The sequence below is a fragment of the Dermochelys coriacea genome, chromosome 16, assembly GCF_009764565.3.
Source record: "Dermochelys coriacea isolate rDerCor1 chromosome 16, rDerCor1.pri.v4, whole genome shotgun sequence".
Lineage (NCBI taxonomy): Eukaryota > Metazoa > Chordata > Testudines > Dermochelyidae > Dermochelys > Dermochelys coriacea.
The window spans coordinates 9,858,217-9,886,161 of NC_050083.1; the positions used below are offsets into that span (position 1 = coordinate 9,858,217).

Here is a 27,945-nt window from a genome sequence, read left to right on the forward strand (position 1 = left end):
ACTCAGAGCCCTCCCCATCTAGTGTCTTTTCACCGGCTACTGTAGATATTTGCTGCTAGCAGTCGCCAATCGGCTACATGCTATTGTAGGCAGTTTCATCCTACCATCCCCATCCATAAACTTATCAAGCTCAGTCTTGAAGCCAGTTGTTTTGGTTTTTTTACCCCATTGCTCCCCTTAGAAGGCTGTTCCAGAACTTCGCTCCTCTGATGGCTAGAAACCTTCATCTAATTTCAAGCCTAAACTTGGTCGTGATCAGGCGTAGAGGCCTTGGCATGAGCTGGCATCTGGTCTGCCAGTGTCACAGTTCTGATTTGGGACAAAAACAACATTTGAAATGTTAGAAATTTCTACCCTGTGGGAAATTCCATTTCTGACTAATTATTAGTTATTAATTAGAGGTTGTTTTCTGAAATATCATGGTTGGTATTGGTCCTCAAAGGCTGAATGTGGACTGATTTGCACAAGTCCCACCTCTAAATGCAGCAAGCACCCTGCCAAGCAAAGAGCAAGAATTAGAGATCTTACAAACATCCACTAATTAATATGCATAACACGCGGTGCACTCAAGGAAATACATTATCCCCATTTTTTAGAAGGGGAAAATGAAGCACAGATGGGTACGGTCACACAATAAGCTAGTGGCAGAACAAACAACAGAATCCAGGAGCCCCAACCCCCAGTCTCCTTTCTCCAACCACTGGACATCTTTATGTGGCTCCTGTCTTCAGCAAGAAAGTACCAAAATCTCAGCAACGTTCTGGTAACAGTGTCTCGCAATTCTTCAGTGCCATTTTCAATTGCTTTCTTGCACACATGGATGGGCAGATTCCAAAGCACGCAATGATGTTGCTGAATGCACAATGCTGCAAAGCAATCATCAAATAAAAAATAATAAAAAAAACCAACAAAACCAAGCAAAACTGATCGTGTATAGTAGCAACGCATGTGAGAGTGATAGCCTTGAGAAGTAGGTATGGTCTCCAGTCACTTCTTAGATCAGCCAATCGGTTGAGATTATAAACAAGGCATGATTGTGGTCTGTATTCCTCTCTCTTCTCCTACACCCAGCACCCCAGCCTGTCTACCTGACTCACATAAAATAACAGAGAGAGAGCATATCCATCCAGCTTGGAGAAATTCTTCAATGCAAATTATATTTTCATTCCCCTCCAGTTCTGTTACAACAGCTCCAATATCTGTTCTAAAACCTTTTATTGCATTTGGAACTCTTCTTTTTATATTTACCCCCCTTCTCCCCCCCCCACTCTCTCACACTTTATTTGGCGTTATAATAGTAAATGAATGCATCTCATTAAAACATATCTATCTACCTTATTTTCATGGTCAATGTCTTTGTTTGTTTGGGGGGGGGAGGGAGAGACCCTTCATTCAAGATGCTGTCTCTTTTGTGGGAAGCTGAACAAATATATTTTCCTCCTTCATAAATTCATAAGACAGTTGCTTCTCGAGCCCGCTCTCCACCACCCTCATTGTTCTGGGCTAGGAGCCAGCACAGTCCTTATCTAGTACCAGGCAGGAGAAAAGAAAACCTTGATACAATCGCGCTTTTTCAGTAGTTTAACAAATCTGAAAAAGTCTCAGTTGCTTTTTAAATACAGCTTGGAGCCAGCGATGGCTGTGCGAAAAGGGAGATGCTCAGAGAGACGGATAGCCAACCCCTCCTGTCAGCTCCTGGGCCGGCAGCCTGAGCTGAAACATTTCCACACACACCCCCAAATCAGGGAAGGGAGTAACGCAGACAGGAACTCCGCCGCAGTGGGGGAGAAAGCCAACGGATCAGGCGGTCTAAGCCATCGGTGACTGGGAAGGATGCTGGCCCTGTTTGTTTGTTTTAAATGGAAGCACTGCCTAGGGCAGCAGTTCTCTAAGAGGGTGTGTGGCCCACACATGGGTCTCTTCAGATGCCCCGAGCAGATTGCACTCACTGGCTGAGGGCAGCAAAATGCTTAGGTCACTCAGACTCAGCAGCCGCCGAGGCACGAAAAGGAGACAGCAGCTTGCTTCTAGCCCCGCATAGCCCCCGCTCCACCCTCCTCTGTCTGCCACTCAGCCAAAGTGCTGCTGTTCCCGGCACCCAGCTCCGAGGCTGGGGGAGTAGCATTGCAAAGGGGTGGACAGCTGGCTTTGCAGCCCCTCAGAGCAGCGCCGAGCATGGTGTGGGGGGGAAGGGAGTCTCCCCTCACCCCAGAAAGATGAGAGCCATCCCAGACCCATCGTTTTTGATCTGAAACCCACAAAATAGCTGAAGACGGAAACCATAACCCAAATTCCATAATCCTTTGTGGTCCCAAAGGATTGTGGGATATATGGGTCACATAGTGATTTTTTTTTCCTTTGCCATTTTGGTGGACTACGGACCAAAAAATGGTTGACAACTACTGGTGTTGGTGACTGGGTCACGGGACCTATTTCTGGTTCGGGTACGGACTCGCTGGGTGACCTTGAACTGTCATGTGCGTGGGAACTCCCCGATGGCCACCTCTGGGCCAGGTGCATAGCAATGGGTGGGCCACTGTCCACCCACATAGCATCCAAATCGCACCCCGAGCCCACTCCCCAGCATGAGCAGCGGTAGGAGCAGGACAAGCCCCTGCACCCCGATCCCATTTCCCTGACAGGAGCACGGAGGGGGAGAAGTGGGGAAAGGAGACTGCAGGCAGAAGGGGTGGGATGGGACTCTCACTTGCCCAGGGTCCCACAAAACCGTAATCCCCCTCTGTGGCAGGGAGGCGACCCTCCTGTCTTTGCCTGCCCACCCATTTTTCCTATCCTAGCTATGCCACAGCTCTGGGCACTCTTCAGAGGATCTGGGTGCGTAGGGCCAGGCATTTAGACAAGGGGTGGAGGGAGGGTTTTAAGCAGAATGTGGGCAGTGCTCACTCTGTACTGGGTACCCAAGTAATACGGGTGGCCCAGAGCTCAACTGGGCAATCAGCAGTTTGGGACTTCCCAAACCTCAGCGCTAGATGATGCTGTAGTCTCCAGCCACTGCAGTTCTCCCCCACTGCTCTACAGTAACTCAGGGCATCGAGCGCCTGCGGCCTGCTGGAATGATACATCAGGCCTCACCCATGCTTGAAATGACGGGAAAGCTTCAGAAATAGGAGGTTTCAGAGTAGCAGCCGTGTTAGTCTGTATTCGCAAAAAGAAAAGGAGGACTTGTGACACCATAGAGACTAACAAATTTATTTGAGCATAAGCTTTCGTGAGCTACAGCTCACTTAATAGGAGGGGCAGAGTTGGTCTTATTTATTTAAGAGGGGAGGGTGGCCCACTGGTTAGGGCACTAATCTGGGACTCAGATGCAGGATCAGTTTCCAGCTCTGCTACAGACTTTCCTGTGTGACTTTGGCCATGTCACTTTGGCTCTCTGTGCCGCAGCTCCCCTTCTAGACACGAGGGGTCATAGCACTGCCTTACCCCACAGCGGTGTTGTGAGAAGTACCCAGAAGATTGTGAGATGCTCAGATACTAGGGGGAATGGATAAGTGCCTTTTAGTCAGATTTGGATGCAACTTTTGAACTCTGCATCTAAGGGAGAGGGGGCAGATTTTTCTTTTTTTTTTCCACATTATGGCCAATACGTTCAGAAGCTTGAGCAGGAACACGTAGTCCTTCGATGCTCACCGTCCGGAGCTCTGCAGCAGGCAAGGCCCAGAGAATTTTCAGGGCTGGCCTTTGGCTGAAGGCAAGTTCCTTGAGCGGGATTGTGGAAGCAGCCATGCCCAGTTCCTAGGTGCTGTGGACTGGCTAGAAATGCCCGTTGAGACTGGTTTAGTAGACCCAGTACAAGTCTCCATGTGGATAATCTACACTGAAGCTGCTAGGTGTAGTTTCCAGCCTGAGCTGACATACCTGTGCTAGCTCTGATCAAGATAGCATAGTAGAAATAGATGTATAGCTGCAGCAGCATGAGCAGCACGATGGACTAGCCATTGTGAGCACAATCCTCTAGCCCCCCTGAGTACAATCTCACCTGAGACCCTAGGTATGTACTTGGGCAGCTGTGGTCACCTGTGTATTTTTAACGCGCTAGCTCAGTCAAAGCTTGTGCAGGCATCTACTCACGCTGGAAATTACACCTTCTATCTCCAGTGCAAACATACCTTTACATGGGTTTGAACTTGCCTGATAGGGGTTTAGCTTGTACCTAAATTACAGCTAAACCAACATACACCAGGTATAAATCAACATTTAACTTCCATCAGTGCAAACCCTTATATCTCATCTCTTTCTCCAGCAGTTTCAGCAGAGTGCAAAGGGACAACATCTTTTATCTCCAGCTCTAAACCAGGGCAGCTCAGCTCTGAGGGCTAGAGTCTGATTTAGGGAGCAGTTCTGGGTAGGAATAGCCCAGCTAACCCAGGCCCGGTCCAGAGGATCCAGTTCTGAACAGCAAAGCCCGGTTGCCCAGAGACCAGTTCTGAACAGCAAAACCTGGCTTGATAAGTCACGCCTGGAGGGTTTGATTCTGGATGGCAAAGCCTGGCTCCCCAGTTCTCTTTACCTATTTTATCCCTTCCATATTTCCACCCCCCATGTGAAGCTCCATCCTCTTCCTCCTCCCCATGGGGCCCCCAACCCCAGCTGGGGCAGGTACTAGAAACAATCAGTAGCCATTCTCACTACAGCTGCCACTCTTACAGCTAAGCATGTCCCAGGAGACATAGGCACAGGTGACCACAAGAGACCGATTTCCAGACTATTGCAGGAGGGGGCGGGGGGCGAGGAAGCATAGCAGCAGCTGGGGAGTGTCGAAGGAAAGCCTGAAGAGCCGCCTATCCCTTAGTTGCCATGTGCCCTGACCCGTCTTCATCCTCTCTCCAGTCACGGCGCTCAGCTAATTGCCTCCACTCATGTGTGCAAAATAACCATTTACTGGAAAATGCCATGGAATGTTAATTTTATTTGGAACGGGGTAATTGCAAAGCACTTCCCTTTTTCCTTTTTTTCCCTTTCATTGTAAGGAATGAATAAGTATTGTGTTAATAGCACCATTCGCAATTACGGCCACAATCACAACCCCACCGATCGGCAACTGCCATTATTTCCCCCCGTGCACACTTTCAGTGTGTTCCTTTCCCTCATCGTGGTAATTAGATAATGCTGTACAATTATAAACACGTAGTGAAAGATCAAACACTTGAGAGCTGTTGTCCAGCATCCCTTGCCTCACACCTACGCACTGTGAACACCATTGAAAGCAAGCAGTCAATTAGCTTCTTTGGCCATGATGTCAGGACCTAGCCAGGTCTCCCTAGGAGATGCCGCTGTATCCCCGGTCTGAGATGCTCCTTGGCCCAGCCCTCCCGTGTCCTGCAGTGAGGAAACTCCCCCCACATGGCACTGTGATGAGGAAGCTCCCTTGCCCTCCCTGACCAGCATCCACAGGGCACTCAGTCACCCTGCCCTTCCCTCCCATCGCTGGCACCCATGGGGCACTCAGGCGAGGAAGCTCACCCCTTAGCTGGCATCCTTGCTAGTACTAGGAGGGCACTCTCATGAGGAAGCTCACAGCATCTGTGCCCTTGGCTGGTACAGCCATGAGGAAGCCCACAGAAATCTTGTTAAAGCACCTTTAAGCATGTGCAGCCAGCGAGCAGGAGCAGAGAGCCGGGATGGCTAACGGGTCCATCCCTCTGCAGCTGCCAGAGCTCCTCAAGTTATAAAATAATTGAAAAGTTAAATAAAAACACTCTGGAGGAAGCTTCCCTATTTGGCGCTAATAGGCACATGGCAAAATCCCGACCTAATGTTCCATGGAGCGGGGAGAGAGCGATCAATAATCTCCAAGTGAGAACAGAGGAGCTGCCTCCGCCCCACCCCTCCTGGGTAGCCAGCAAACGTCAGTGAAGGTTATTAATGACAGCGCTTGAAAAGGAGAACGGAACATCTTCATGAAATGCTAGCGGGGAATGAGGGCCCCTAGGTCTTGTGGAGCCAGGGAGAAAAGTCCCACCTCTGTTCCTGCAGAACACGCTCTTGATCCTCTAGGGCATGAGGTGGCCGGCCCTAGAGACTTTCAGCATCCTCGGGAGGTGAGGGAACATGCGCTTCCCATTGACCAGTGCTGGCTGGGGAAAGGGTTGGGCCGGCCATACCAGAGCCTGCTCTGTGCTGGAGCAGAACCTCTCCAACCCAGGGAAACAGCCGTCCTTCCTAGAGCTTATTCAGACCTCTGGCAATATCTTTGAGTTCAGGGTCTTTTTTAATATATCTGGGGGCCCCTAAGGTGGAGTGGAGTCTCATTGTCAGTGACCTCCCTGCACACAGCTGTTGGAAATCATGACAGGATGACTCCAGGGAAGGGGTTGTGAAATGGAAAGGAAGGACCCGAAGGAGAGGCAGGGTGGGGATCTCAGGGAGGGTACCTCCAGCAGTAGCAGCCCAGAGGTCCTTCACCCCATGCTCGGGACTGATTCACAGGGGAGAAGTCCACCTACCGGATCCCCATTTTAACACTGCCCAAGGAGAGCCAACAGGACGGCTCTGGAAAGGCATCACATTGCCGGAGCCAGATGATGGCAGAGCTCAAAAGCATGGGTCTCTGTTCTGTGTAATCCCACCATGGTGCCAATCCAGGCAACTGTCTGCAGCCCTCTGGCAGATGCTGCCCATGGTGCCCATTCACCCCAGGAGATACTAGGAGAGCAAACAGACTATTCCTCCTGGTTAGGGACAAAAATGCAAATCTAAAGCAGGTCTGTGCCAGTTGGAAGCTGGCACTGAAGCTGCAAATACCTGGGTTGGAGCTCAGAAGCTTGTCACTCTGGAAGGATCAGCCTGTCTGCTTTGATAGCCGTAAATGATGCTTCTTTCTGCCAAAGCTCAGGGAGTGCACTTCCCTCACTGACAGGCACATGCCCTGTCTCTGCCCGGTTACGGAAGGTGGATGTGTGGCGGAGAGAAGACAGATCCTTATCTTGAGACCTTTGGGGCTTCTACCAGGCCTTGACCAGTCATCACTGTCTCCAAACCATGTTACGCAGGAGGTCAGACTAAATGCTCATAATGGTCCCTCTAGCTTTACTATCTATTAATATGATTCAGCAGCTTGGCCATCGCCATTTGGTTCCTGGTGCTTGGCCTAAATCTGCAGAGTGAACCTGCACCTAATCCGTTTTGATGTGGTTAACAGACAGTTCATGAAGAGAGAACACCTATCCACCACCCTCTGTAATGCAGCCTGACCTTAGCATCCCTCCCTCTCCATCTGCCAGGATACCTCCCACATGCTCATCCTCTCTTGTGCTCCTTCACCTTTCTCCCCAGCAGCACTGCAAAACATTTGCAACACGGCTACCACCCTGTTTTCTGCTCCAGAGACCCTGGTGTGATAGCCAAGCCAGGACGAGCAGGCACAGGGGCTCCCCAGCAGTTTGTCCTTTTTGCCAACAAGTTTGCTCTTCAAACTTTTATTCCTTGCCCAGAGGGCAAACAAATGCCAGCACCATTCCCCCTGTGCATCTGCCCCTGTGGAAGCCTGTGCACTTGTTGAAGAGGCAGCTGAGAATGGATGAGCTCAAGCAAGCTTGTGTGTCAAAAAGGAAGGTCAGTAACTCAAAAGATATATAATGCAAAATATTATTGTTTTTGTTGCAGTAAAACCCATGAGCCTTCATCATGGACCCCTTACATTAGGCGCTGTACAAACACACAACAAAATTCTTCACGTAAGTTACACAGAGTAAAGCACCATAAAGAGCATTGCAAAACATCTTAATAAAAGCAATTAATCAGTCAGAAAGCTGCCATCTCAATAGCGTACGGGGGGCACCGGGTGGGAGGAAGGTGGAGGTTCAGGAAATTGGTGGCTTGGTGACTTAAGGAGAGGTGACTTGCATATTCAGGAGTAGGATTCTTGCTTTGGGTATGCCTGGAGATCATGTTCCTCCTAGAGTGCAAGTTGGCACTATCTTCAATATTAAAGCATGGAAAAGTGATGCTTAATGTCAGGAGAAATCTTCCCTTGATCTGTTCAGTTCCCAAAGTGGAAGAGCACTCTCCCTTAGGAAGTAGTAGAAGCCAAATTGTTCTGGATGTTTAAAACCCCACTGGGGAAACACTAGTAAACGTACAACAGGGAACAATCCTGTGTTGGCAGGAAGACGGAACAAGAAGTCTTTTGTATTTCTAACTTTATCAGATGCAGCGGGCAAGTGGTTGTAAGAACATGTGGAGCAGGCGTAGTGCATTCTCATCCCTTGTCTATTGTATGTGAAAAGTAGGGAGATCTATTCTGCACTAGCTAAAGCAACAGAGTGGTTAGCGAGGGGAGCTGACTGTAAAGGTCTGTTACAGGATGGCAGCTCTGACACTTCCATGCTTGAGACAGCCCTGGCGAGGTCCCCATCTCAGCAGAAAACACCATCTTCTGGCCCATGAAAGCATTTCTGCCTACCACTACAACCTGGGAACCCAGAAGAAGCCAAGATCGGACACGACCTCGACAGGCTGTGGTTACACACGCTCACAGCGATGTCACAGACCCTGGGCAGCTTCCCCCTGCCTACAAACAGCTGGTTCGAGCAACCAGACCCAGGCTATGTCTATACGTACACCACAGAAGTACTTCAGCGTAGACAATCACTAGAGCGACAGGAGGGGTTCTCTCATCACTGTAGTTAATCCACCTCCCCAAGAGGCAGTAGCTAACATAGTCTACACCAGGGCTTAGGTTGCCATAGATGCATCTCTCAGGGTGGACACAGCTGTGCTGATCTAGCTTTCACCCAGGTCCCTTTCTCAGACTGTGAGGGGAAGGAAGCCACTGTTTCCAGGTTTACCGGAAGAAGCCAGATCTAAGTAGTGTCAGCCACACTGTGTCTCGCAATGCCTTACCACCTAATACACAGAGCAAGAGGGGCACCAGAATTGAACCCTGTGGCACCCTATAGGGATAAGTCACCTCCCTAGTACCACTCCCTATGGAGTGAAAGGAGTCAAGTTTTAGCAATGCGCTCCACCCTCCCAGGCCCTCACGTAGGTCACTGACTCAGGATAAATGACATCAAAAGCTGCCGGTAGATCCTCCATCCATCATCCCTACAAGTGAACTGACAAGACGGATGCAGAACCAGTGCTACACCCAAGTGAAATGTGACTGACGGAAGGAGGATAAGGACAGGGAGCAAAGCAGATACTGCTGGAATTGGCATGGCCACTCCCTTCACCGTAACCTTTCCCCTAAGAAAGTCTGCTCGCAAGACTGTTTCTGAAGCCAGGGGCAGACCACAGGGAAGGGGTTTAAGAGTTCCCGGAAACTTGACCCCTTAAGAAAAGCACTTAGAGAGCGAAAAGGACCCATTCTTGCTCACACCCCAGGCTGGAGCACCTGAACTCCACCCCAAGGCACAACATCTACCTAGCTATTTTTTGCACCCTAGCATGAGGCCCTGCAACACAAGTCTCTGGGCATGCTCCCAGATGCAGCGTAGACATATCCAAAGGGGGACAGAAAATACCCTGTGGGAATAAACAGCTGCAATTCTTTGCATCAGGGAAAGAACATCTCTAAGCCAGGCTGGTCAACACTCCGCCTACGACCTAGCTAGCAGCAGCGACAGGGCCATAAATAATGTAAATGCTTTATCAAACATTCATAGTTATGTACAAAGTGATGAACAATGCCAGCCTGGGATTTATATTTATATAGTTCCTGACTGCTTGTTTTCTTTGGATAGCCAACGTTTCACAGCTTATCATCCATGTAGTTCTGATTTTGCTTGGATGAAAAGCGTTTCAGACACCAAGGGAATTAATTGTTATCTCTCACGTTCAAGAAACCACCACAGCCTCCCAACCAGCAGCTAGGGTCTGACATGACCTCCCCGCAGACATCAAAAGAGCTGCTGATTCCATTGGCAAAAAGGTTACGCCACTTCAGTTTACACACAGAAACTTCTCTTCAGACACAATGAAGGAGACCTTGCGACTGTCATTTAGGGGATGCCTGTACTTCGAGGTATGGGTGCAAATCCTAGCCCAGGGAGACGAGCCCACACTAGCTCTGAGTAGGCTGGCGCGCTAGCTGCAGCGGCATGAGGAGCAAACCACACCAAGTACAGTCCTAGCATCTCAGATGGGTACATACTCAGCTCGGCTAGCCTCTCCCGGCTCCTGTCCCACCGCGGCTACACTCTACTTTTAGCATGCCAGCTCTATTAGAGCTAGCCCAGGTATGTCTCCTCGAGCTGGGAGTCACTCCGCCCACTCGAAGGCGAACATACCCCCCATGCTACTGTAAAACCAGACCAGCCTCGGTCCGTCTGGCTGACTCGCAAAGCAGTTGCTTGGAATCATTTACTTTGTGGTAGCACTTACCGGAACAACCAGGTCACAGCCCCACCAGGCTAGGTGCTACAGTCAATAAAAGTCCCTGGCACAAAAATTTCCAGCCTTTCCAGGGCTCCTGGAGTTTTTAATTTGTTACAAGACCTGAAGTCAAGAGAGACTCAGGGGCCGGGGCGTTTTGTAAGGACATTTTCACCTCGCTGTACTGCTGACACCATATAGGGAAGCTGTATGCACTTTAGAAACCAGTCTGATGTCTCTTCAGCCTGCTCCCTAAGATGTCCTAATAGAACTGAAGGTGGAATTTTATACCAGTTTTGCTCAACCAGTGCATCTGTGTGTGTGGACACTCATATCCATTTGAACCAGGCTTAAGCCTTGCCTACATGCTTCTTACTACATCAGGGAAAGGTCTGGTATTTTTAATTGATACAGTTATGCCAGTGCAACCCGTTGTAAGAATGCAGTTATGCTGACACTCTAGAAACCCTGAAAAATATATATTGCTAACTAGTGAAACAGAGCCATGTCCCTCCTGGCTGGTAAAAGCCAGCAGAGAATAGCTATGCCCACTGCTAATGGAAATAGCCAATGCCTCTGTCCCTGGAGCTCACCTACGAAACTCAAAAAACACATCCAATGTACCCAAAGTTGTTGTACACCCTGTTAAGATATTGAGGTGGGAGGAGGGGGCACAAGGCTGATCTCTGTTTCCGGCAGAGGAAGAACTTTCACTTTAAACTAACCAAGCAAAGGATACTTGAATTGCTGCTCAGGAAGCAATGTCTGGAGTGGGGTGGGCTGTCCTGGCTAGCGGTTCTGCCTGGAAGGGGAACACATTACAATGGTCCTTTACCCTTCTGTGACCTCCAAGCGATCAGCAGCATCAGCATTCCATCTTCCACCTGCTTCTCCCGTCCTCGCTCTACATGTCAAATACAATTACCGAAGGGTACCAGGTAGAGAAGGGGGTGGGGGGGAACACACTCCAGGAAATCCAAGCTCTGAGCAGTCTCACAACAGCATCTGCTGCGGGACACAGCAAGTCCCCGCTGGGCTGCTCCAGCCGATATGAAGCCATTAGACACACACCAGCACAACGCAGATATGCCCGATGGACACGCTGGCTCAGCAGCAGCTCCACAAAGCTCCCGGCTGCTGCCCTGTGTCCCCGGGACCCTGGCAGGATGCTAGAGCAGACAAGGCACTCACACCAAGCCAAGCCTGGTAACGCTGCTCAGAGCAGGTGGGGCAAAGACAGAGATTGTCCTGATGACCGCCAGTCCCCCGTTCCCCTCTTCACAGCATGGGGGTTAAAAGAAGACGTGGACACAGCAATATTCCCTGGTTACTCAAATGCTGCTTCAATAAGTCAAATGAACAAAGCCCTCCCTTATCTCCCTGCCACTGGGGGTCCCCCGCCACACTTTCCCCACTAGCACATCCCTGCCCCCATGTGCACTCTCTCCAGCCAGCCAGCCCACCCTCAGCTCCTTTCTCCTTCCTTCCCTAAAAGAGCTAGGCTCTAGGCAGCATGGTACGACAGGCTGTCGGGCAGCCTTGGTGGGGAGGGTGTTGCAGTTCCACCAGGGTGACACCCACCTTTCCTCCCGGCTGCCACTCTCACCCGAGCGGCACTCTCCCGGCTGTGGAATAGACACACCTGCTCCAGGGAAGACGCCAATTTCACCATTCACACCACTCCCCCGGCAGCCGGCGCCTGTTCCCCCATGAGGAATGGATCACTGGGAGAAGGAGCCAATGCTACCCTGCAGTACTAACAGCCCACAGGATCCCCAAGCATTCCCCCTGCCTCCTCGCCGCTCACCTCATTTCTACCGAAACACCTCTCCTCCTGCTTGGCTCGTTAAGCCGGGGAAAAAGCCTCGTTCCATCCAATTCCATTTATTTTGCTTGATGAACTCAACCCTCCCTCCAGAATAAAACACAAGCTGCCCCCCAAGTCCTCGGGTGACCCAAACTGGAGACTGAAGCAATCAAGTTCACTAAAAGGGGTAATCAGAACAAACCCAAAAGCCCAGCACAGGAGCTGTCTGTTCAAGCCAGAGGGGCAACTGACCGTATTAATTAGGACCAAGTGGATGGATGTGGAAAGCAGAAGTTCTCTTCAGCAAGTTAAAACAAAACACCACCTCCCCCCCCAAACAAACAATACCCCCCTACATTACGTTCAAGCAGCATTGCTACAAAATTAAAGGGCCTGATGCCAAAACCATTATGACTCCTGCAATTAATGTCCCTGATTGAACAGAACAACCCTATTCAGAAAAGCACTCCAGCCCAGGCTTAACTCCCACTGATTTAGGTGAAGCATAAGTGCTTTGCTGAATAGAAATGGAACTACGCACTTGCTTTAAAGAACGAGGCCCAGTTCATATCCAACAGAGCCCAAGTTTTTTTTTTTTTTCTAGGCTGAAATTTGCAATGGGATGTTTTAACCAGGAATCAAAGGGCTGCTTAGAATTGTCGAATCACCATCCATGCGGGCATTTTGACTGTGTCTTTAAACAGTGTTTATAAAATACGGGGAAAGTTTGCAGGGACTGGATCCAGAGCAGGCCTGGTCAAATATAAATAGGGTAATGGGCCTTTTTGGTAACTGCTAGAACAGGGTGGAGTTCCAAGATACAGCAGATACCAAACTGATGCTCTGATCCCTCTTAGCCAGGTGGCTATGTACCCATGCAGCCAAGCAAAAACTGGAACCAGATTTATTTTTTTTTTAAGGACAAAAAGGCCTCTGATTAATATTTTGCCCCCCACCTGTCGATTACGATTCATTTCTACATTCTCGCACTCAGCAGGAAGTCCAATCCAGGAACAGGTTGCACTCAGAGAAAGGCTGTTCCTATCCCACAGCTCCCCAGCCTCCTCCTGAAGAGCTCCAGAGTCTTTGTCCTGCCAGTGAACTTTGCATACTGCTGGGATCATGCCCCATTGCACCCGAGAGTGCACTTTGACACCACAACATATGGCCTAGTACTTTGTGCACTGGAGTGGGATTCTGGAGACCTGAATTCTAGTCTCAGCTTGGCCACTGACCTGGGGTAAGTCACTTCCCCTTTGTGCCTCAGTTTCCTCATCTGTAAAATAGGTATAATGATACTGACCTCCTTTGTAAAGCCCTTTGAGATCTGCTCATGAAAGAGTTAAGTGTGAGTATTATCCTCTCCCATTTTTGTTTGCAGATGCATGCAATAAACTTTTGCTTATCTATCTACTTTATATGGCCCCCTTACCCTAGTATCTGAGCACATCACAGCTATTAGTGTATTTTTCCTCACAAGACCCCTGGGAGGCAGGGCATTGCTGTTATCCCCATTGCACAGATGAGGAACTGAGGCCCAGAGAGACTCAGTGATTTGCCCAAGGTCACACAGGAAATCTATAGCAGAGCAGAGAATTGAACCCAAATTTCCCACCTTCCAGCCCAGCACTACCCACTGATCCAACCCTGCTGCCCTGTGCCATGTGTTACCTCCCTTCCCTGAGCAGAAACACCACATGCTTTACGAACGGTTAACCCACACAGCACCGCTGCAGGGAGACAAAGTGTTGTCTCCCCTCCACAAGGAAGCTAAGCAAACACAGATATTTCAAGGCAACACAGTGGATCAGAAGCAAACCCAGACCCAGAACCCAGGAGAGGTGAGTTCCAGACCACTGCTGTCAGCGCAAGGTGACAGTCCTGATACACTTACTGCATCAATCAACTGGATCTGTGCTAATAACTCATCTTTGGGCTGCAGGCAATACACACATTCTGGAGCCTGTGAAGTGGGCAGGAAGGCACGCCTGAAAATTACTGGAGACACGAGCCAAGACGTTTGGCTGCTACTGAAAAAACAGAAGATGACTGTTTTTTTGTTATTGCGGCTGCTATTCCTAAACACCCTTTAATTCCACATGAATATTGATCACGCAGCAACTCTGGCTCCCTCAGTCCTTAGAAGAACCTGTTCAGGCAAAGACTTCACTCCTTCTGAACCACTGGCTTCTCATGTTGGAGAGGGGAAGAATCCAGGACTGCAAACAGCATCTCTGCCAGCGCTGAATAGGAAACAGATGGCAAGTTACAGTGACAATCCTGACATATTTTAATTCTTCTTTTCCATCCTAGTTAGGTTTTTATACAAAGCCCATCACCATAATATCTGAGCACTGGTGACGTTGCATTCTGGGATCTCTTCAGTGAACCAGCAAGTACCAAGAAGATTTCACAGAGGATGTTTTCAAAGTTAGTAAAAACCTTATTTCTGTGCTGATTGTCCCCCAGACCCAGCCTTTTTCAAAGGGTGTTTGGCCCAGAAACTTGTGGCTCACTCCATTCTCACTGTTGCTTCGCAGTTCACATTTAGCGTTAAATCAAACTCACTTCCCCCCCTCCATACCTTGGTAACTGTGGCAGCTTCTCTGCCACATTGTAGGGTCCGATCCTGCTCCCAGTGATAGACTGGACTCAAAACCCTTTGCTACAAATCTCTCCCAGTCACAGTAAGAGCAGAAACGTTTGTTGGTTATCATTTGGCTGGACAATGTAACAGCAACAAAGAAATAGACTACTCATGCTGCTGTAGGAGTGGATGCTATTGGTAGAGATAAGAGATAAAGGTGTTAAAAGCTAACAGCAACTAAATTAGGAATTCCCATCAGAAGCGTGCTTCTGGCCATCATGTAAGAGGAGATACAAGAAGGCAGAAATCACAAGCAGTATTGGCACCTCCTCTACTTGGACAGATGAGTTACAGTTCAGGTAGAGATGTGTCACAGAGAGATGGCAAAGGAAAGGAATTGAAAGATCAAGAGGTGGAGTGGGTGGGGAAGAAACCCAAGGCCACAAGCACAATTTGAATGGGATCCCAATTTGGAGGGGAATTAAAATGCCATCTGCTCAAAATGCATCACTGCCTAACCACACCCAACCCCCAAAGAAAGCACAGAACCCAGAGACTGCAGTCATGCCAAACCTCCGAAACTTACAATGCCATGCATGGTGGCAACTGTCCCTACCTGCTATCCTGATGAGTGCAGAAAAGAACCCATCCCACCAACCCAGTTTCCCGAGTCCCACATCCCATCCCACCAACCCCCCTTCATTACCCAAAAACGATCTACTTGGCTAATGTGATCTCCCAACGGATACGCTTCTTTAAAAAAATAAACCCTGTTCGTATTTCTCTCCCAAGAGCAGTATATGCAGGATTTTCTTCTGTCTAAATTCATCCAGGTTCTCTGCTGTGTCACCAGGTCAGGTCTACTCCTACTGCAGTTCTAATTTAGTTTACTTTAGGTTTGTAGTGGGGCTCTGGGGCACGGGTTTGTTTTTTTTTTAAATAAAAAATGATGTTGCATACTAGTTCTCTTGTTAATAGAAGTTGTCATAAATATAAAGGGGAGGGTAACCACCTTTCTACATACAGTGCTATAAAATCCCTCCTGGCCAGAGGCAAAACCCTTTTACCTGTAAAGGGTTAAGAAGCTCAGCTAACCTGGCTGGCACCTGACCCAAAGGACCAATAAGCAGACAAGATACTTTAAAATCTGGAGTGGGGGGAAACAAAGGGTCCGTCTATCTGTGTGATGCTTTTGCCGGGACCAGAGCAGGAATGCAGGTCAGAACTCCTGTAAAGAGTTAGTAAGTAATCTAGTTAGATATGCGTTAGATTTCCGTTTTGTTTAAATGGCTGGTAAATAAGTTGTGCTGAATGGAATGGATATTCCTGTTTTTGTGTCTTTTTGTAACTTGAGGTTTTGCCTAGAGGGATTCTTTATGTTTTGAATCTAACTACTCTGTAAGGTATTTTCCTTCCTGATTTTACAGAGGTTTTTCTTTTACTTTTTCTTTAATTACAATTCTCTTTTAAGAACCTGATTGTTTTTTCATTGTTCTTAAGATCCAAGGGTTTGGGTCTGTGTTCACCTATGCAAATTGGTGAGGATTTTTATCAAGCCTTCTCCAGGAAAGGGGGTGTAGGGCTTGAGGGGAAGATGTCTCCAGGTGGGCTTTTCCCCTGTTCTTTGCTGAACACGCTTAGTGGTGGCAGCATAAGATCCAAGGACAAAAGGTAAAAGTTTGTACCTTGGGGAAGTTTTAACCTAAGCTGGTAAGAACGAGCTTAGGGGGTCTTTCATGCAAGTCCCCACAACTGTACCCTAGAGTTCAGAGTGGCGAAGGAACCTTGACAGAAGTGTATGATGTGTCCAGATTAAAGTCTACTGCCTGGGAAAAATAAACATCTCATCTTTGCCCTGATGTTTATCTATCCACAGCAGAGCCCTATATCAGGTCAGAACCTGTAATTTCATTAACTTTATCACTCAGATGTGCTTGTTGCCAACTGTCATTGCATGCATCGCGCCTGTGTTTGTTTGCACTGGGTTCCAACTTCAGCAGTTCAAGTAGCACACGTGGGGGTTGGTCTCCTGCTTGCTTAGCTGCCGTGCACTAGCAAAGCACTTGGCCCTATGGCACGCTCTGCTCAGCACATCTATGGTTTGTAAAATAGGCATTTCTTCGAAATAATATCCTAAGCCTGGCAGAGGTTTCTCCATCGGGCTGGATGTTGCATGCAGCCAGAATGCTCCTCGAGATGGGCAAACACAACCCTCCTCCCTAATCAAATGAAAACAAAGCGGGGGGGGGAAATGCTGCTCCTCCAGGAAAGTGCCATTGATCCTAACAGCTGGTGGCTGCGCGGTGTGGTGTGCATGGATTCCTAACAACAGAGGAGCTTCCATCACTGCACTGCCACAAGGCCCTGCCAGATCAAAGGCGGCACACCCATGGGTCTGAGCTCATGGGCGTCCAGCATTCATCAAACCTCTTACCCCCCAATTAATCACTTTGCGCTGACTGCAAACAACACCTGTGAAGTGCCAGGCCATGTATGAGAACGTAAGAGGAATAGCAAATGCTTGAGCTTCATCTGATTCACCCTCCAGGGCAGTTACTGCCGGGGACTGATGCGCAAAAGAGTCTTTTGGGGCAGCTTTAGTCATGTCACTGTCTGCAGCCTGGGGACAAGTCCCAGCAGATACATTGTTAAAATGCTGCATTGAGAGAACCATCTTCCTTGGATGCTAAACTACCCACTGGAAAGCTGGGATAGCATCGCTCCAGCCTAGCGGTGCCTCCCAAGACCTGACTGCCAGCTACAAGGTGGGTTGGGGACCAGGCTGATGGGTAGAGAGGTGATGCAGGAAAGGCAGAACGGGGAAAAGGCAGCCAGTTTTATACCCTAAGGGCTAGATCAGGGGTGGGCAAACTACGGCCCAAGGCCCGCGTCTGGCCCTCCAGATGTTTTAATCCACCCCTCGAGTTCTTGCCAGGGAGCAGGGTTGGGGGCTTGCCCTGCTCCATGCGGATCCTGAAAGCAGCGGCATGTCCCCCCTCCGGCTCCTACAAGTAGGGGCAAACGGGGGGTTCCGCACGCTGCCCCCACCCCAAGCACTGCCCCCGCAGCTTCCATTGGCTGGGATCCATGGCCAATGGGAGCTGCAGGGGCAACGCCTGCGGACAGGGCGCACGCAGAGCTGCCTGGCCGCTCCTCCACATAGGAGCTGGAGGGGGCATGCCGCTGCTCCTGGAAGCTGCTTGAGGTAAGTGCCTGCACCCCGACCCGCTCCCACTCCCCAATCCCCTGCCCTAGCTCTGATCCCGCACCCGCACTTCGAACCGCTCAGTCACAGCCCAGAGCATCTTCCTGCACCCTCAACCTCTCATCCCCAGCCCCACCCCAGAGCCCGCACTCCGAGCCAGAGCCCTCACCCGCACCCGAACCCCCAATTTTGTGAGCATTCATGGCCTGCCATACAATTTCCATATCCAGATGTGGCCCTCAGGTCAAAACGTTTGCCCACCCCTGGCCTAGATCCATGAAATCAGTGGGAGTTAGGTGCCTAAATATTTCTGAGGATCTGGGCCTAATGCACCAAGATTTTCCTTGGCAATCTAGGTGCCAGGCGTTTGGCTCAGACCAGGAGTGCCTGGCAAATACAGGCAGTTGTTTAGTAAAGAACAGATTAATGTACCAGTGGGGGCAGGCGAGCTAAACCTCTTACTGGCATGAGTCTAGGGTGGCTGTAATAGGAAAGGAGCACACATACTTTGAAAAATCTCCTGCTAAGGGCATCTAATTGGCCTGGTTTTCAGAAGTGCTGAGCGCCTGCCACTCCCACTTTAGTTAATGGGACTAAATTAAATTGTACCAATCATGGGCCAAATCTTACATCACCCGAGAGGTCGAAAGCCCCATTACATCAGTGAGAGTTTGAGGAGAGCCAAGAGCACAGGACAGGGCTGCTCCAGCGATATCCTGACAGAGTGCTGGGGCGCTCAATTTCAAAGTGACAGACGAGGATTGAGCCATGGGGGTCAAGAAGGCCAAATGGGAAAGACAAGGCTGTATCCACACATTGCTCTGACTATCTTCCCAGTTTTTCCCTCAGCTGCCTGGTCTTGGGCAAGGTCATTTTCACAGTAGCTAGATCACAGGATCAATCCAAATCCACAGATACCTCTGGTTAAAGTGCTTGGAAGGTGACGTTATTTCTGAGTGGGGTTCCCCCTCCCCCTTTTAGTTTTAGATTCCCCTCAGCTCCGCTCTTACAGCCTAAGGCCGCTTCACGGAGTAAGGTATGGAGAAGGGTAACTGAAACAAAAAAAAGTTTATTAATTTAAACTGAACAGTCGGTAACATTTGCTTACACAACCCAAGGCTAATAGACGTCTGCAGGCATCTTTGGCAACGCAAATCGGCTATTAGAAGCCATACAGAAGGGAAATTTACCGGTCAACGTAAAACGTATTTTATCACCAATTCCTGAAACCCTCGCAGAGTTTAATATTCTGCCCTAGATCTCGTTTACTGTTCTGCTCTCAAAACTATTAAAAATTCAGTTATTTCTGTCTTTCCCAACCCATACAACCCTAAATAATGTATAAAAAAGCAAAACAAACAAGAGAACGTTAAAGAATAAAAAAGCAAATGCAGACATGGCACACGAAGATTCTGTCACAAAGGGAAGAACCAGGGAAGCGTTTTGCTAACATTGTAGGCCCGATATCTGGCACGTGCATTCAACGGAGGGTGCTGAAAGGACCTGCTCAGATCGGCACCTAGGAGCTGTAAAAGGGCACTGGGCTATCTACATGCTCATCGGAGCACAACAGCATAGGCACAAGAAGTAGGAGTGCGGGGGTGCTGCAGTTTTTGCGTAGGGTCCCAGCTGCTGGCCCCATACCCAGGGTCCAAGCTGCCGGCCCCAGGATTCAGCTCCCAGCCCCACGCCTGGGACTCTAGGGCCCTGATTTCCAAAGCTGCTGAGCACCCATAGCACCATTTGACTTTGATGACTCAGCATCTCTGAACATCAGGGCCTTGGTGATTTTGCCCATCGTCACAGGGTAAGTCAGCAACAGAACTAGAACTCCGGAGTCTTGACACCCAGGCATTGCCGCCTTAAAGGCTCTTGTTTGCAAACTGAGCTTCCTATAGTATTAACAGCGACCTCACACTTGAATGGAGTTTGCAAGCATTTACATGCTGAATCAAAGCCTACTAACTTTGAGAATGATGGCGCTAGGAAAGGAAAAAGTTATTCCCACCCCACTTGAGAGGGGGACTTGTGCAGCATTGCGATCTACTCCTGCCCTAAATATTGCTAGCAGATAGAACAAATGCACTTTGCTTTTGTTTATTTGGATGCATTTTACTGTGTGCTGCAGGTTAATAATATTATATGTTTTATAATGACATTTCGATAAGCAGAGGTGGGTGTTACTGTTTTGGAGAGACAGGCTTTAAAAATGCAGGCAATCAAATGTGCATTAGCCAGAGCACTCTGGGGAAAGCACTTTCCCTTCTGTGCAGGAGAAACAAATCCAGCAATTGTGCAGTTTATCAGATCTTCATCCAAATAACTGCCTAGAAAGCCCACACCTAACAGGTGCATGCAGGAGCAAAGCGGGATTGTCTCCCCAAGTTCAGTTCCTCCAGATATACATAGTCTGGCAGAGTGAATTTTATCTTAGGTTGAGAGCAGAACTAAAGAGTCAGTCTGCTCTATTCTAGATAGATTTTTACACTTCCCTGATTACTGTAGCGTCTGAGAACCTTCCCAAGGTGCATTAAATGACATCACTAACATCTGTCACGCATGGTTCATTCTCTTTCTCATCCTCTCCCCAGGGAGTAGTCACAGAACTGAATAGAAGATAACTTGTCACATCTGTATCCTCAACCTGCACCAGCAAAATCTGCCCAGAGATCACTACGGCTATGTTGAATCCTGTGCTCACCTGGACCCCTCCCTGTTTCTGGATACCCCAATAGCTCGCTCCGACTGCCAAAAAGCCCCTTTTTTTAATTGATGGAAGGCGAAATGACTGTGCAATTCATACACAGCCATCCACGCACTGCTGACCACCAGGCTTGGTTATTGTACCTCTGTCCCTATATTCCGTACAAAACTAGCCACATTAAAAGAGCTATAACACAGGCCGATGAGAATATATTGCCCCAGTGCCCCATTCTCTGGGCTGGCTCTCCATTGAATTCTGGTCAAATTCAAGGGGGGGGCGGTTCTCGTCTGCAATGCTGTCCATGGGATCATTCTGCATTATAATCCCCGAGAGACCGCCTCACGCTGGCCATCTTTTGGCCTCCCACAACAGCTACATCCCACTAGAATCATCGGCCTCAACAGAGACACTTGCCTGCATGTAGCTCTCTTGGCACTTGCCCCCACAAGAGATCATAACAGCTGTGGACCTCTGTGTGATGGGTTGGACCCCTTAGGAAGCCACCTGATGCGCTCAGATACAACTGAGCCTACCTGTTCTGCCAGCCCCTTTAACTTGTCTTGCTGAGCCAGGCTCTTAAAACCTCCTCAAACACACACACACACAGGCAGGGCCACACCGAGCTGCAGATCAGCTCTGGGAAGACTGCGCTTAGGGGACTTGCTCCAGCACTCAGATGTTCACCTCCCTTAGAGTGCAGACCCAAAGATCTATTCTGAAATTCGCCCCCTTCCTCAATGTGGAGAGCCGTGTGCACACTTCTTAACACCTCCCCTCCCCCACTAGAAACTACAGAATACAGCCTGGCCTAATTAATGCCTCTCTGTTAACACGCAGTTGCGGTGGGGCGTTCACCCTTTCTGGGATGCTACTGTCTGTCTGTCAAGTTGCAGTCTTAACAGATCTGTCTACAACCATCAGACTTGCAGCCATAATCCACCATCCGCGCGGCTCCAAAGTTATTACTATTTATTATTTTTGTTGCAATTGTACCTCCAAACCCCATTCACGAACCAGCACTCCACTGTGCAAAGCGCTGCACCAACACAGACCAGAACGGTTGTCCCTGCCCCAGAGCTCCCAGTCTAAGTGGCCGCCACACCAGAAGCTGTAGTGTCAGTGAGATTCAGGCATTCAGGTTGTCTACCATCATGTTGTACAATCCATGACGACAGTAAAGACCTACGATCCCTGTCCACACTGCCGCTTCCACCACTGCCAGCACCAGTTGTGCTGGACAGGCACAGAATTACAGCTAAAAGTTCGCTAACCCGGCAAGGCACGCGGTGGTGAGAATTCTTACGCTCGTTGGAAATGGAAGGTTTCAGACCATTCATTTTTCAAGGAGGATTCGACAGGGAGAAAATAAAGTAAAATGCACGAGAAGCTGTAATGCCACAAACTTCCTATGCACATGGGTTTCTCTGGTACTTCACCTTAATGCTACATCATCTGAGCAGCAAAGCGAGATTGCCAGGCTGGCTGAGGGCCGTGTGTGCAATCACACGGCCTGGTCATCGCAGAGCCAGGAGCTGTAGAGTTCCAACTGCGGCACTCACACCAATGCCCTCTGCAGCCTAGGACAAGTTACCAAACTGTGCCTCAGTTTCCCCCCCCTTCTGAGAAATGGGGAATATTGATACATGCCTATCTTAGGAGAGGGGGTGAGGATTAGTGTTTGCGAAGTGTTTTGAAGACTAAAAGCTCTTGAAAGAGGCTAGGCTGTGTTATTTTAAAGCATGAAAATCTCTCTTTCAGCACCCCACCCTGCTAACGCTATAAAGAATCCCCAGCGTGAAAACCCCTGGCAAGGACGGTTTGCCAGGAAATCAAGCCACGGGCTAACGGAGACGACTCCCGAGACCCAGGACTGGCTCCCGCCCAAGAAGCTGTGATATGGCACACATGGCACGGAGACCTCACTGCACTATGGCGAACAAAAACCATCACCGAATCAGAAGCCCTGGTGGGAGTTTCCCCCCTTTGAAGCACCGATCAAGAATATGCCTGCAGTACAGTCGCAGATGAGCGAGCCACCAGCCAGGTTCCTACGCGAAGGCTGCTGCCCGATTCTGTTTTTGTTTTTGTTTTTTTTAAAGCATTTGAAGCGGGGTGTCTCAGAGCATGCACTCAACTGAGCAAGAGGAGAGCGGAGGCCATGAACGGGATGGCTGCCAACCGGCGCCTCCGAGATCAGCTGCCACCTCCTAATGACCCTCTGGTGCCTTTGGGAGCCAGCTGTTTGGCCAGCAGGGAGGGAGGAAATAGGAAGGGAAGCGACAAACCTTTCTTCTCGTACTCGGGCTTCTTCTCCCCGCCCCTGCCCAGGCTCTCCAGTGTCCGCGTCACCTGGCTGCCGAACTCGTCCTCCCTCACGCCAGGCTCCGCCTGCTGCGGGACCTCATCCTCGTCCTCGAAGTCATAGTCATCCAGGATGGGCGTCTCGCGGATGGGCATACCGATGACAGAGTTGTGAGCCTGCAGGCGTGAGTTGCGGAAGCTCTCCCGGGCCTGCGGGCCCAGCAGCACCGAGGGGATGTAGTGGATCTCGTGGGTGGCTTCAGTACTGGCACTCTTCTGGGGGATCCGGCGGCGCTTATGCCACCGCCGCTGGGCATACAGTGCCACCGTGAACACCAGCAGGAGCAAAAGCAGAGCAATCAGGCCACCCTGCAGGAGAGCAAAGGAGAAGCATTAACAGGAGCTCAGAGTCTGCATTGCTCCGCTCCCTCCAGACCCCCCAGGGGACCAGGACAGCATCACTGTCTCCCCTCCTCCCCCTTTTCTGGAGCACCCTTTCATCCGGGATGATCCCAAAGCACTTTGCAAAGTGCCAGTTGTCAGGAAAACCACCTCACTCACTCCTGAAATGCAGCCAGGAAACCTAACTAGCACAGAGCATGTTGCATGGGCAGGAAAGCTTCTGGCCAAGGACAACGGGCCAACACCTTAGTCCAAAAAACAGGGGTGGTGGGGAAAGATCTGAAGTCTCAGCAGAGCAGAGGGGATGTCAGAAGGTCTCAGCCAAAAGATGCCGACACAGCAAACTGCATGGTACTCAGTTTCCATGGGGCAGGGTCAATTCTACTAGCAGCTGATCCAGCTAATCTGACTCATTAGATATAAAGCTACATATTGCAATAGCTCCCACTCTCTCCTATTAGCAACGGGGCGATTATCTAAGAACAGAATGAAGATAAAGCAAAGTGCTCCACCCTTGTAAACCCCCGAAACTAGATGCGCTGCACCAGTGGGAATTATCCTGGTTACCAGCACTTTACACCAGCGCAGCACATCTACACTGGAGGGGTTACACTGGTGCAGTTACAGCGGTGTTTAATGGAGAGCGCACACTTCAAGAACTTACAGGATAGGGGTACGTCTACACTGCAGCTCAGGTGGACGTACCTGCACTAGCTGTAACCTAGTTAGTCGGATAAAACCGGCAGTTGAAGATGAGGCAGCCTGGACTATATCCTAGGAATGTACTTGCATATCTAGCCCGTAATGAAGCCTGCACTCTCACGGATGTTTTTAGCCATCTAGCAAGATTACCGTTAGTGTGAGTACATCTGCATGAGCTGCACACCACATCCCCAGCTGCAATGAAGATGTACCTATCTGGCCCCCATTATCATGGTATCGGAGGGCCTCAAAATATTCATGCATTTATCCTTAACACCCCTGGGAGACAGGGCGGTGCTGCTATCTGCATTGTACGGATGGGGAGCTGAAACAGAGACACCGAGCTACTTGCCCAAGGTCACACGTTTGTGCCAGAGTAGTGAATTGAATCTGGATCTCAGTCTAGCACCATCATCACTGGGCCACCTTTCCTATGGCTGGTTAGCAACACTGCTCTTCAGGAACCACTTGGACAATTCAGGGGCCCAATCTTTCCCTCTCCAAGCCAAAGACGATCTTATCAAATATATCACTGAGATGGATTTATATATTTATATCTATTATTTACATTGAACACCTCACCATCACTAAATTTATCCTTACCGTCCCACTCCCAGGTCAGGTAGGGAAGCTTTATTCCCCATTCTGCAGATGGGAAACCGAGGCACTGAGAGATTAAGTCACACAGGGAGGCTGTGGCAGAGGCAAGAGTTGACCCCAGATCAACTGCCTACCAGCCCAGTGCCTCAGCCCAAGGCTACCCCTCTAAAGCAGTATCACATGCACTGATACAGTGCACTGGCAGATGCACTGATGGGAACAGTGGTAAAAGTGCTTCCTAATGCAGGTCCATCCTCAGAGGTGATCTCTCCAAGTGAAGGCACCCAGGCTGGGCAGCATTGGAGAAGCCTTCACTGCCACACTGCATCTGTTCTGGAGGTCTGTCTTTCTGGAGGTTAGTGGGCACCTAACGCAGGCAGGCAAGAGAAATGCGCTTGCTATTTGCAAGCCGCTCTGAGACCCCCTGCAGCTTCCAGTCAGTTTCATATTGTGGCAGACAAATATCCCAGGGCAGGTAAATCAGGAGTGGCGTGAACAATCAGGGCTTTACAGCACAACATGTAACTGCTGGGGCAGGGGAGGAATTTATATTGGCAAATGAATGCCCAAATCCAGGAACTTTACAAACTGTGTAACTGACATATAAATATTTCATCTGTATTCAGTAAAAACATTATGAGTGCACAGAGAGATCTGAGACACATAAACAGGATAATCTATAAAGAGCTCGCGTCTAAAAAATGCGATTCACAAGATGAGTTAGCTCGGGAGTCAGACCCTCAGCCAATGACAGCGGGATGGATCCAGCAGACTCACTCGATGCTTTCACAATAGTGCAATCTTTGTCCGTGTTCTGAGCCTGTTCCACCATAATGCAGTCACACTCAACTTCAAAAGAAAACTGCCGAGGAATACACAATGTCACACACATGATGCAGATGGAGAGATACCACGTATACCCACAGGGTCATGCACGGCAGTCTGCTAGCACGCCCCTACGCCCCCTGCATATTCATGCATGGTGGGTGGATCTCACAGTCACACCCACAAGGTCACGAGTATGGTGAATGGGTCTCCATGCACCCCAAAACCCACACGGCCATGTAGGGTGGATGAGCATCACCCCTCCACCCCCACAAACTCCTACTCATGTACAACAGAACGGTCTCATGCTCACAAACCCGCCTAGTGGCTTCTGGTAGACACCTACACAGACGGCACGCTTGTGCCTAGTGGATGGAATGGGTCCTCTTGCAGTGTTGTGTATAGTAAAGAAGCCGCTTACACCCCCAGCCTTCAGGCACAGGTACCCATCCACAGTCTATTTCCACAGGTTACACCTGCTTTTTTATCCCCCCAACCCCTACCCAATGGAAAACCTCTTGGCCTCTAAGTTACCAAAAGTAACGGAGGCAGTGTCCCTGTCAGAGATGGAAAGAGATCAGGAATAGAGAGGTCTGCCAGAGCCCGGGGTGCCCTGGGACGTGGGGGAAGTCTCAGGAAGTGCTGGTTTGGTTGCGGAGGGCTGGGAAGCGTGCGAAGCAATCCTCGGTTGCTAGATCCTGGGGGCACCACCTGGACCTTTGCTTCTCCAGTGGTATATTTGGTCATGAATCCAGCAGCTGGTTGCCTGGAGCACCAGGGAGCAGCATTAGGAGGCAAGGAAAGATTGCCATAAGGAGAGGGGCCTCTGAGGAGCTCACAGCTTTCCTGGCCCAGCCCAATCTGCTGTAAAAACGCAATATGGCAGCTCTCATTAGGATCCCCTCTCCAGTCTCATCTGTTTTCTCATTTGGTTCTGTAATGGACACTAATAGGAAGAAGGGCTCAGGGAGGCAGAATGACTTTGCTCAGCATGACTTTCCCAATTTAGCAGACAGTGTCTTTCAGGAAACAGAACGCATAGTGGCCAGAAAAGACTCCTGCAGCTGTGACTAGGAGAAGGACACACGATGGGAGCATCACAGACTGTGTGAGGATTCTTCCTCGGCGCTCAGGATCAGGGGAGACTAAGAGGACCCAAGAGAGCTTGAAAAAGAGGGAATCCATCTTCTATTCCCCTGTGTGTGCGTGCACACGGTGCCTTGCACAATGGGGTCCCAGTCCATGACTGGGACTCTAAGGCATGACAGTGATATGAATTATAATGTTTCTTGGAGCTCCGCATCCAGACAGGTCCTGGCCTCTTGGGAGAGTCATTCATGTGGGTGAGGAGTTTCCGCCTTTTGATTTATAACACACCCAGCTGCACCACTTCATCCATTCGACCACACAGCCACAGAGACCCTGCAGCAAGGGTCTCCCCCGAGGGCAACATGGCAACACCATGACATAAAGGCGATGCACAATCCCCGCCCCGCAGTGACTGGAACCCCTGGGGACGCTGTGGCCATTCAGCTGCAGCAATCCTGCATGTGTAACCCACTGGTGGGTGTCTTAAAAGTCCCCCTCTGTGCCAAGGTGCAGAGGATATGAGTTCTTACAACCCCTCCCCTACAGACCATTAGCTCAAGCGGTAGCAGCTCAAGATTTTAGCTCTGGAGCATCCCGGTCCAACCCTGAGGTCAGCCAAGATGGCGGCCTTCACGCACGATGAGGTACGGCACGTCCTATGACCATCCAGTGGCCTTACAGCGGAGCTGCCTGTGGCATCAAACAACGTTCCTGCAGCAGCCGGAGGACGAGCTCATGCTGTCCAGTCAGTCAGTTTCATGGAAGGGGAGGTAGGAAGCGGGTAGGCTGGATTTACGGGGAATGAGGCTGCAGAGCTCCGAGCTCCATCAGATGAGAAGGGTGGAGGAGGAGACGCAAAGGAATTTTTAGAAGACAACACCCTCACCCACCTCGCCCTGGCCTCAGAACCAAGCGGGAGCAGGCAGAGGCTGGCAAACGAGAATCTCTTCTGGGGTGTTAGCCTCTGGCTGCAATCAGGAGATCCTCCCCCAAAGCACATGCAATATGCCAGCAGGAGCTGTCCATTACCCAAGCGCTGTGTATCAGCGTTCGGGTGTCTAAATGCAGGGCCTGCTGGAGATCATCCCGGCTGCCCACCTCCAGCACAGGGCCACAGCCTCGTGGCTGTTAGTTTAGGAGGAGCGGCAGAGCCAGACTGGAACCCACCTATCAAGCTGCCTGAGTGAAAGCGGCAGCTGGAAAGCTAGGAATGGAGAAGTTCAGGCTGCCTTAGGCCAGTGAAAGCTCTGCACCATTCAGCACCAGACCTGGGCTGTTTCCTCAACAGCAGGGATGGACACCCCAGTGATCTGAGTGCATTCGAATAGCCAAAGTGCCCCCCACAGCTCTGACAGGCTTCCCCCTGCTCTAACGCTCGGAGCCAG

At 49.9% G+C, this 27,945-nt stretch overlaps 1 protein-coding gene and 1 long non-coding RNA gene across 3 annotated transcripts in view; one reads left to right on the forward strand and one right to left on the reverse strand.

Annotated features, from left to right (window-relative positions):
* ASTN2 (astrotactin 2) overlaps window positions 1–27,945 on the reverse strand; it is a 628,164-nt gene that overhangs the window by 461,752 nt on the left and 138,467 nt on the right. For both annotated transcript variants that reach the window (XM_038374351.2, XM_043498583.1), the window contains exon 3: window positions 22,927–23,311. In XM_038374351.2, coding sequence (XP_038230279.1) covers window positions 22,927–23,311 — 385 coding nt within the window. The remainder of the gene's footprint in view (window positions 1–22,926; window positions 23,312–27,945) is intronic.
* Window positions 42–27,909, forward strand: LOC122456858. Its single transcript, XR_006275977.1, has 4 exons — window positions 42–148; window positions 14,562–14,566; window positions 16,411–16,413; window positions 27,895–27,909. It is a non-coding gene; the product is annotated as an uncharacterized LOC122456858 (long non-coding RNA).